General features: G+C 38.0%; 1 protein-coding gene across 3 annotated transcripts; it reads right to left on the bottom strand.

Moving 5' to 3' along the window:
- Positions 1 to 3,678: 3,678 nt before the first annotated feature.
- Positions 3,679 to 9,707, bottom strand: LOC114182211 (ABC transporter C family member 10-like). 3 transcript variants are annotated; one of them, XM_028069028.2, is made up of 11 exons: positions 9,549 to 9,706; positions 7,354 to 9,431; positions 6,651 to 7,142; positions 5,917 to 6,504; positions 5,667 to 5,831; positions 5,233 to 5,527; positions 4,938 to 5,152; positions 4,543 to 4,848; positions 4,407 to 4,470; positions 4,100 to 4,339; positions 3,679 to 3,971 (listed from the first exon to the last, which is right to left on the bottom strand). In XM_028069028.2, the coding sequence occupies exons 2-11, from the start codon at positions 9,400 to 9,402 to the stop codon at positions 3,859 to 3,861; spliced, it is 4,527 nt and encodes a 1,508-aa protein (XP_027924829.2). In that variant the 5' UTR covers positions 9,403 to 9,431; positions 9,549 to 9,706; the 3' UTR covers positions 3,679 to 3,858. The 3 variants fall into 3 exon arrangements, 2 of the variants coding, with proteins under 2 accessions (XP_027924829.2, XP_027924831.2); XM_028069030.2 differs by lacking the exon at positions 9,549 to 9,706 and having other exon boundaries at positions 6,651 to 6,737; positions 6,822 to 7,142; positions 7,354 to 9,438; XR_014994514.1 differs by lacking the exons at positions 3,679 to 3,971; positions 4,100 to 4,339 and having other exon boundaries at positions 4,444 to 4,470; positions 4,543 to 4,837; positions 9,549 to 9,707.
- Between the last annotated feature and the right edge of the window lie 353 nt (positions 9,708 to 10,060).

Below are 10,060 nucleotides of genomic sequence, written 5' to 3'. Positions count from 1 at the left end.
AATACAAATATTTACATAAAGAGTAATGAATCATATGAGTATCAATCATATGAGTAGATGTGTCAAATCAATGGACAATCATTAATTCATAACACTCCCCATTGAGTGTCATTGATAAAATAATGTGCCTCGTTAAAACCTTACTAGGAAAAATCCTTTGTGATAAAAAACCTAGTGAAGGAAAAAGAGTACAACATTTTGTATTCTTTAATACAATATTGTTCATCACATATTCTATTTCTCTCCCTCATGTAAACTTACATCATTAAGGTGACGGAGTCCGAACTTGTGAATCATTTGCTCAAAAGTTTTTCTTGGCAAAAACTTCATAAATAGACTTGCCATATTTTCACATGAATGAATTTTTGGATATTTATATCATCTTTCAATTGAACAATACATTTGTCTTCATATATGGTTGTTGATTCCATCTTTGTCGGGGATAGTCACAAGTTTCTTGCACATGTTGAATTATAGACCTTTACAAAACATATTCACAACTTTCCTCGTAATTTTGTATGATTAGAGGATGTTGCTACTATGATTTATTTCATATACCTTCATGAAACCATTGTACTACCTAGAGGTGTCAATTTGGCCCCTAGCCCATGGGCCAACCCTGGTCCACTCTTCATAAAGCTCCTTTTTAGGGGGGGCCCAAATGAGGGGGCCAAAAAAAAGTCCCAGCCCCCAAAGCCCCCTCTCTAGTGGGTTAGGGCTAGGGCTAAGGTGGGTTAGCCCCCCAAATAATACTACATTAAGCTAAAGTCAAAGATCAAGTTGAGCGACCCGGACGGGCCCGATGACCCGGACGAGCTCGACGACCCGGATGAGCTCAATATCCCGGACAGACTCGACGACCCAAATGGGCCCGATGACCAGGACAGGCCTGACAACCCAGACAGGCAAGACAACTCAGACGGGCCATACAACCCACACGGGCCCAACGAGCCGGATGGGACCGACGACCAGGACAGGTCCTATGACCCAGACGGACCCGACGACCCGGACGGACCCAACAACTCGGACGGGTCCAACGATCCGAACAGGCCCGACGACTCAGACGGGCTCGACGACCCGAACAAGCCCAATGACTCGAACGGGCCTAACGACCCGGATGGGCCCGACCACCCGGACGACCCAACGACCCGGACAGGCCTGACGACCTGTACGGGCCCGATGACCGAAGAGGGCCCGACGACCCAAACATACCCAACGACTCGGATGGGCACGATGATTTAGACATCCCCAATGACCAGAACGAGCCCGATGACCCGACCCGCCCGACGACACGGACGGGCCTATTCGGGTCGTTGGGCAATTCTGAATCATTAGGCTCGTCCGGCTCATTGAGCCCGTCCGAATCGTCGGGCCTGTTCGTGTCGTTGGGGCTGTCTGGATCATCGGGCGCGTCCAGGTCGTTGGGCATGTCCGGGTCGTCAAGCCCGTTCGGATCGTTGGGCCCGTCCTGGTCGTTGGGCCCGTCCCGGTCGTTGGGCTCGTTCGGATCGTCGGACTCGTCTGGGTCGTCGGGCCCGTCCGTGTCGTCGGGGTCATCCGTATCGTCGGGCTCGTCTGTGTCGTCGAGTTTGTCTAGGTCGTCGGGCTCGTCTGTGTCATAGGGCCCGCTCGGGTCGTTGGGCCCGTTCTAGTCGTCCGGGTCGTCGGGCCCGTCCGGATTGTCAGATTCGTCCGAGTCGTCGGGCCCGAGGCGTGTCCGGGTTGTTGGGTCTATACGGGTTGTCGGGCCCGTTTGGGTCATAGGGTTCGTTTGGGTCGTCGGGCCTGTCCAGGTCGACGGTCCCGTTTGGGTCGTCGGGCCCGTCTGAGTCATCAAGTTCATTCGGGTCATCGGGCCCGTCCATGTCGTCGAGCTTGTCCGTGTTGTCGGGTTTATCCTAGTTGTTAGGCCCATCTAGGTCATCCGGGTTGTCCGGCCCGTCCGCGTCGTCCGTGTCGTCGGGCCCGTTTGGGTTGTTGGGCCTGTTTGGATCATCAGGCCCATTCGAGTCGTTGTTCTTGTCAAGGTCTTCGGGCAGGTCCGGGTCGTTCGATCTATTCGGGTCGTCGTGCTTATCCGGTTCGTTGGGACTGTCCCATAAATAGTAATATATTTTAAAAAATAATATATTTTTCATGTGGAAGATGGAAGCCCATGGGTTGGCCCTGGCCTACAGGGCTTTTGTAGAGTTTTTGGCCTTGTAGACTTCTTTGTTGGGGGTTTTTTTTTCAATGTGGGCTTTTTTGGCCCTAACCCACATGGGTCAGGGCCAAGCCCTGTAGACTGGGCCAAATTGACACCTTTATTAGAAACAAATATGTTTGATCACTAATTCGATCACAAATAATATATTAGTATTTGTAACAAAATTTAATGATTGATTTAGTAATCTATTTTTTTATGATTGAATTAGATATCAATTTAATTTAGTAATGAAATACTTAGACATTAAGTCACTCACTAGATCGAGAAAAAAATTATTTGCTCATTCAATCACTAATAAAAACTACATGTTACTGATTTTTTGTGATTGAAAATCTGTTCACCAAATTGGTTATTAATTTAAAAATATATATTTGATCACTTTTAATCACAAATTATTTTTATAATAATGTTAATTGCAAGTTCTTTTATGTTTCCTGAGGAATTTGGATGACTTTTTGTAGTTGCATGTAATTTTTATGCAGTTAATTCTTTAAAAAAAACAATGAAATTTGAATGTAATTTTTTTGTAAACTAGAAAGGAAATAAAAGAAACAATGGAAGAAGTGAGAAACTGTAAACAGAGAAATTATAATCATTACACAATTAAGTATGCTAGATGATCTATTAATTTGAAAACATTCTTAATTATTGATTAATTTTGACAAAATTTATCACAAGTAATAAACATCATATAAAATTGTAACTAAATTGTTGGATAAACAGAACTTTCTTTTATATGTTTTCATACGAAGTTAGTGATGTTGTAAAAGTTTCATTCATCTAATTTTAATAATCTTCTAATATTATTCAATATCTATTTCATATTAAGATATATTATTTTATTTTGGAATCTAATAATAATAATAAATAATAAGGTATTTTATAATATTGGGAGTAAGCCATTCCTCCTAACGATTTTATTAAACTTGTAGAAACATGGAATATATGATATTCCAAAGTTAATACATTTTCATAAATCTTTGTTGATACGAAACATGTGTCTTTTTAGTTAATTCCTTTTTTTTCATTATATTTAGTCTTTTTTGTTATGTATTTATGAGTAAACAGAAGTTGATCTTTATGGTTTTTTGTGAACCAGTTGTTAATAAATAATGATAGATACAGTGCGTGGACACCTGCATTAACTAATTCATTCTATTTCCCATAAATCACACTCAATTCATTTTGTACAGTTCCTTCACTTTATTATACAGTGGATGATGAAGCACATTACGAGATTTGAAACTTTATTATTTAAAACTTAAAAATCAAATTTCTAAATTAGTTAAAATTAGTTTATATATAAATTAAAATCATTTTTTATGAAGATAAATCAGAAAAAAATTATTTAAATATTCATTTTAATTTAGAAAAAAAAAGTTTATTTAACTTGTACTGTTTTGAAAGTTTATTCAACAACTTTGTATGATTTTCTTTTAATAATTAATGTTAGCTCATATACAACTCTAATCTAACATTCAAATACTTTTGCACTGTTTCTTTTCATTCCTAGAATTCCTTACCATTACCAACATCTCAGTCCTAGCAAATTAACCAACACATGTAGCATCTTATCAAACTTTATTGACTCATTGCTAACATCAAAGAAAAATCGATAATAATGTTGACAAAAGAAAATATATTTTGCAGTGTCAATATGATTCTGCAGAATGAAAATGAGACCAGTACTCCTTAACAAGCTGCTTGAATAGCGATCCTTCTTTGTTCATCAAGTTCATTGGTTCATCATACTCCACCAATTTTCCTGTCAATAATACAAGTATCCCATTCATTGAAGAAAACAAGTAAAAGTTATAGTCAGGAACATACGATACGAACTCTTCTATTTGCATTCCTTAGAGGAAATAAAGAGGTTTTCAACATGAAATTTACCATCACTAATTGAAAGAACCATACTGCAATCCATCACGGTTGGTATTCTGTGTGCTACTGTGATCACTGTACAATCTGCAAACTCAGTTCTAATGGTTTTCTGCAGAATCAAATCAGTTGCGTTGTCAATTGATGCAGTTGCTTCATCCAACACCAATATCCTACTTCTCCTTAACAGCGCACGCCCCAAACAAAATAATTGCCTTTGTCCCATGCTCCAGTTTGATCCATCTTCCACAACTGTGTTACAAATTGTTACAAGTTATTATCAACTAGGACAAAATAACTTGTGACATAGAACGTGTACCTGAGGAGTTTAGTCCCTCTTCTTTCTCTTGTACAACTTCTCGCAGCTGACACTTCCCAAGAACCTTCATATTCAGCAACAAATACGATTCACTTTCAATGCAAAGCAAAGATAACTAGAATGTACTTGGTTTTACCTCCCAAATTTCTTGATCAGAGTATTGAGATAAAGGGTCTAAATTATATCTAACAGTTCCGTTAAAAAGGGTAGGATCCTGAGGTATAACACCAAAACGTGACCTCAAATCATGAAGGCCAATAGAAGATATGTCTATGCCATCAACTACAATTTTTCCACCTGCTGCCTCCACCAGACGAAATAATGCACTGATAAGAGTGGACTTTCCACTGCCTGTTCTTCCAACAATTCCAATCTTGTGTCCTGCTTCGAATGTGCATGTGATTCCATGAAGTATAAGTGGTCCATATGGCCTGTATCGTATCTTTGTATAAACAAGAAAATTACATGTGGTTCATTTCAATTACCATTTTTCTGAACATTTTGATTCACATTTAAGTAAGTACCAATTACCTGCAAGTCATTTAGTTCTACTTTACCAGCAACTGGCCAATTTGAAGGAGGACGATTTCCTGCTATTACTTCTGGGGCCTCACTTGGTATATGCATATATTGATTTATCCTCTCTACGGATACTATGTAATTTTCTAGACTGCATTGATTTTGAATTAAAAATACTAAGGAAGCGTTTAAGGTAAGGCCATAGGAGAGAACCATGCCAACCAATCCTGGAAAAATAATGTGATGATTGTAATTCTCAAAGCCAAAGCCATCACAATTGACATGTAACAATGAATCAAAGTCTCACCAGAGCTGAAAGTTCCTGGTGGAAGCAGAACCATGCATAGAGCTGCAGAGGTAAGAAGTAATGCACTGATTACTTCTAATCTTTGGATCAGCCACTCATTTGAGGTAAAACTGTGAAAGAAGGGACTGGCATTGATATCAATTAGATCAAGATTCTTCTTGAAAAAACGATCTTCTTCCTCAAAAGCTCTTATTGTCACAGCTCCAGCAGTTGTTTCAGCTATATGATTAGCTACAAAGGATTTTGTTGTGCCATTCACGCGCATCAATTCTTTTGCAGTGGAAAAATAATATTTCTGGTTTTATAAAGAAATACCTTAGATACTTTGGATAATGAGCATTATTTAGTTAAATTTTTCAATTCTATCAAAATAGAAGACATAGAAGACACAATTTCAGTATGACAATATTTTCAAAGATGAATTTGTTCATTACCTGCAAGCGAATTGCAGCATAAATCATTGGTAAGGAGACAACCAAGACTTGCCAAGAGACAATGGCTAGAACTGTGAGATTAGAACATAAGTATATAACACCTACTGTAGTGAAACTTAGCATAGAAGGTATATCAAGATCCATAATGCTAAGATCTGATGAGACCTGAACAAGGAAATGATAATCAAAATACTATTATGCTATTACTAGCATTAAAATCAAGCGAGGAAAGAAATTGTATAATCCTTACCCTGCTAAGTATCCTTCCCAATGGTGTACAATCATAAAAGGACATTGGTGCACGAAAAAGGGAGTTAATTAACTGTACAAATAAATATGTTGATGATTGAATACCAAAGGCAACAACAAGCAGAGTTCTGATCAACAAGAAAATTATAGAAGCAACCCCAATCAAGAAGTAAACTACAATCAACTGCAGTGTGCTGACTTGGGAATTGTCAACCTTTGCAGCCATCCATGAGTTTTGCAGTATCTGGAGAATCACAAACATGAGGTGACAAAAAGAAGCCATAAAGAAGTATGCATAACCTTTCTTCTGATTCAAGTATTGCAAGTACGGTTTGAACCCTGTGTTTCCTATCTCTCTCTCTTCTTCCTTTATTAACTGATTTTCATTTGTTGCTTTTAACTGCTTCTCCATGAAAGCTTGTGTAATCTCTCTTGCAGAAGTTGAATGTCTCTCGGAAGAAGAAACATTCATAGGGTTGTCAGAACCTGCAGTTTCATTGTGAGCATTAACAAGATTCTGGAATTCTCGGCTTGAAGTCAACAAATGATGATAAGGAGCAACTTCTAGGATTTTCCCATTTGACATCAACTGTGAAAGGAAAGAAGAAAATTCAGTCTAAAAGTAGAAGCAAGAGAAAAACTAACTTCAAAATCATTATTAATTTACAATCACTGGTTATATGCAGGAAACATACTAAAGAAAGAATGAACAATGTCTTAAGGTTAACGAATTACCATAACAGAATCAAACGCTGGTAGAAAGTCGACTTGATGAGTTACGAGTAAAACAGTTTTCTCTTTAAGACCATCCATGATATATTCCTGCCAAATTTCAAAGCCTTTTTTGAGTAAGGAATGACTCATACCACATAAATGTAGAATTTGAAGTAAGGAAGATGACATTACATTAAACAAATTTGTGGCAGTATGTGCATCAACAGCACTAAATGGATCATCCAAAAGATATACATCAGCATTCTGATAAAGAGCACGTGCAAGTTGAATTCGCTGCTTTTGACCTCCACTCAAGTTAACTCCTCTCTCACCTATTTCTGTGAGGTCTCCATGAGGAAACAGCTCCAAATCCTTTAGTAGTGAAGATCTACGAAGTGTTTCTTGATATCTATGAGCATCCAAATCCGACCCAAACAAAATATTTTCCCGTATTGTTCCTGTTTGTATCCATGCTGTTTGAGAAACATATGCAAACTTTCCATAAACTTCTATCTGTAAGTCAAAATGTGAGATTAAAACTCCTCTTAGCAACACAACAACAATGGAGGACAGAATAACTTCACGGCAAGAAGTGGAAATCATGTGCTAAATACAACATTTCACTATAAAGTTGAACTACCAAGAAAGTGTTATATTATAACCAATTAGGTTACCCCAAGAATTAGTATTGTAATCTATGAGCATACATGGAAGAAAAGCTTACAGTTCCCTTTGTCAGAGGAACTTCACCGAGAATTGTAGTTAAGAGGGTTGATTTTCCTGAGCCAACTTCTCCACAAATTGCCAACTTCTGTCCATGTCTAATCTCCAAGTTTATGTTCCTCAGTGTTGACTTTGATACATTACCTTCCCATGAAAAGTCAGCAGATTTGATCGAAATTGAGCCCTTGATACTATCATCAAAACACCTATGCTTGAATTTTGCACTCTGTAATTCAGGTGCCTCAAGGAAATTAACAGTCCTGGAAAATGCAACTTTTGCTTGAATAACCACCCCAACAACATCAGGGATGGCTGTAATTGGTTCTTGCACCAGGCGTAAAGTTGCCACAAAAGTGAAAACATTGTTTGCATGTAAAGGAACATTCAAAAAGTAACATGCCCCAAAAGAAGCAGCAGACACCAAAACAGGTGAGATCCAAAATAAAATTATGTTGTAAGCCTTTCTCAGTTGCACTGCACTCAACAATTTCAGTTCAATGTTTCTTAATCTTTCAATAGCATTTTTAAAATGCGTTTCCCACGCATATAGCTTCAGCACTTTCATATTCACAAGGGCCTCAGAACTCACCTTCAATCTCTCATCTTGTGCCACCACGAGTTTACTCTGAAACTTATGCTGCATTTTTGCTAGTGGAGTATTGCAAAGCACAGTGAGAACTATCACCACCAATGAGGCAATTGTTGCTAGGCCAATAGCACGAAAAAGTATTATAAGTGCAATACATAGTTGTACGCTTGTTGTCCATGTCTGGTGAAACCAAAATGGGAATTCTCCAATTCTGTAAGCATCCACAGTCACATAATTCATTATCTCACCACTAGAGTGTGTCGATCTAGCTGCACCAGACAACCTCAATATTTTTCTATAAATGGAAGCTGTAAGCATTGACCTAATTTTCATCCCAACAAGCCTAGTGCGAAAATACCATTGCCTTTGTGATAGGGACTCTGCGATTTTTGTAATGAAAAGAGTTAAGACCAATACATAACCCTCATATTTGAAACTGCCATTACCCTCAGCAATCGATATAAAAGCATTCAAAAGTACAGGACCAGTACATACACTAAGTACCTTGAGCAATGCAAACAATCCTGACATCAAAATATCTTTCCAGTGGCAAAAAACTATTGCCCACAAAATTGATGATTGTGACAATGATTCTTTTCCCTTTCGCGTGCTCAATTGTTCTATAAACGACAAATAACAAAATTCTGCTCGATCCAATTCTGGCAACTTTGGGATATCCTCATCCTGAAGTGTTTTCTCTTGACCAATTTTCATCAATGGATTCAACCACCAAAACGACATTCTACTGAGGAATCCAGCTTTAGCAAATGGGGTTACGTAGTTATAAGGATCAACTTCATGAAAGTCGTTGTTTAAGGAATCATAAAAGTCTTCATCAATACTTGTAGCAGTGTCTTCACATTTGGGTGTTTTATAAGTGCACAAGAGTAGTAAAACTGCTCCTGGAAAAGATAGAACATCTAAAGCTTCCTTGAAGGTCAGTTCTCTGTTACTAATTGCATAAGACATGGATAAAACACAGAGAACACTCGAAAGAAATAGTGTAACAAGAGAAAACAACCACAACCATGATCTTGGAAGTTGTTTCAACTTAAGACTTACACTTAATCCTACTATCAACCATCTGAATCCTTCAAAGAGTTCTAGTAACCACCCATTAAGTGGAAGAAGATTGTGACTCTTCCTTAAGTTTTCCTCTAAACCCCAAATCCCTAAGCACAAATATAACAACCCCAGAGATGCATTGGTTATGGAAGAAATTAGCTGCAAGTTTGAATATCTTTCCACCTGAAACATACCCTGAAATGGTCTGAACAAATACCTCTGGATTAGAAGGAATGCCAGTATGACCAGCACTGACACATCAAAGCAAAAGATCAAGAACTGGTTGAAGCATGAATAAGGATCTTTCAAAGTTTTCAAATCAAAACAAAATGGCTGTTTTCCTCCAGTCCCAGGACAATCAGCTTCTGCACAAAACATGCTCAAAAATTCCTTCATCGTTGTATGTGCTCTTTGCTGCTTAAACCCTGTCATGAAGGAATACAATAAGCTTTTTTATTGAGAAAGCATTGTTCTAAAAATTAAAAAGAAAAATTGAGTCCAGAAAGAGGGTCCTCAATAGTAGAATTGAACCGAAAACTAACATAGCAGTTAGTTTTTGAAAACCAAGTTGCATATGCAGCCGCCAAAGCGAGAAGCGGCAGCTAAGTTAGTATTGAAAATATTCAACTCTGCTAAAAGGACACTGTACTTGTCATGGAAGATAAAAGAAAAACAAATCGTACAGACTTTAATTCATCATGATGAGTACAAAATTATTAAATAAGTGAAAAGATTGAACATAGTGACAGCTACGGGTTGGACCTGTTTCCAATACTTCACCGTTATTAAATCATTTTCGTCAACTAACAGTATATTCCTACTCTTCGAATATTTTTTAAATTATTTTTGCAAACACATAAAAGAATATATATTTTATCTCCTAAATGCCGAATAACGAAAGATATTGCTATTGTATAAATTTGGTCAATATATTTACCATTAACATCGAGATCACTTTCGGACACAACTTCCATGTTTATTTTCCATCATGTTAAGTTGACATGTCAGAGTCAGGTCCGTCGGACCAGTCTGTTAACTCACTAAACAAAAGACA

This window comes from Vigna unguiculata, chromosome 4, assembly GCF_037176805.1.
Source record: "Vigna unguiculata cultivar grain cowpea cultivar isolate G323 ecotype 2 chromosome 4, ASM3717680v1, whole genome shotgun sequence".
Taxonomy (NCBI): domain Eukaryota; kingdom Viridiplantae; phylum Streptophyta; class Magnoliopsida; order Fabales; family Fabaceae; genus Vigna; species Vigna unguiculata.
The sequence above is the reverse complement of the archived record's forward strand: the minus strand, read 5'-3'. Positions and strand labels throughout refer to the sequence as shown.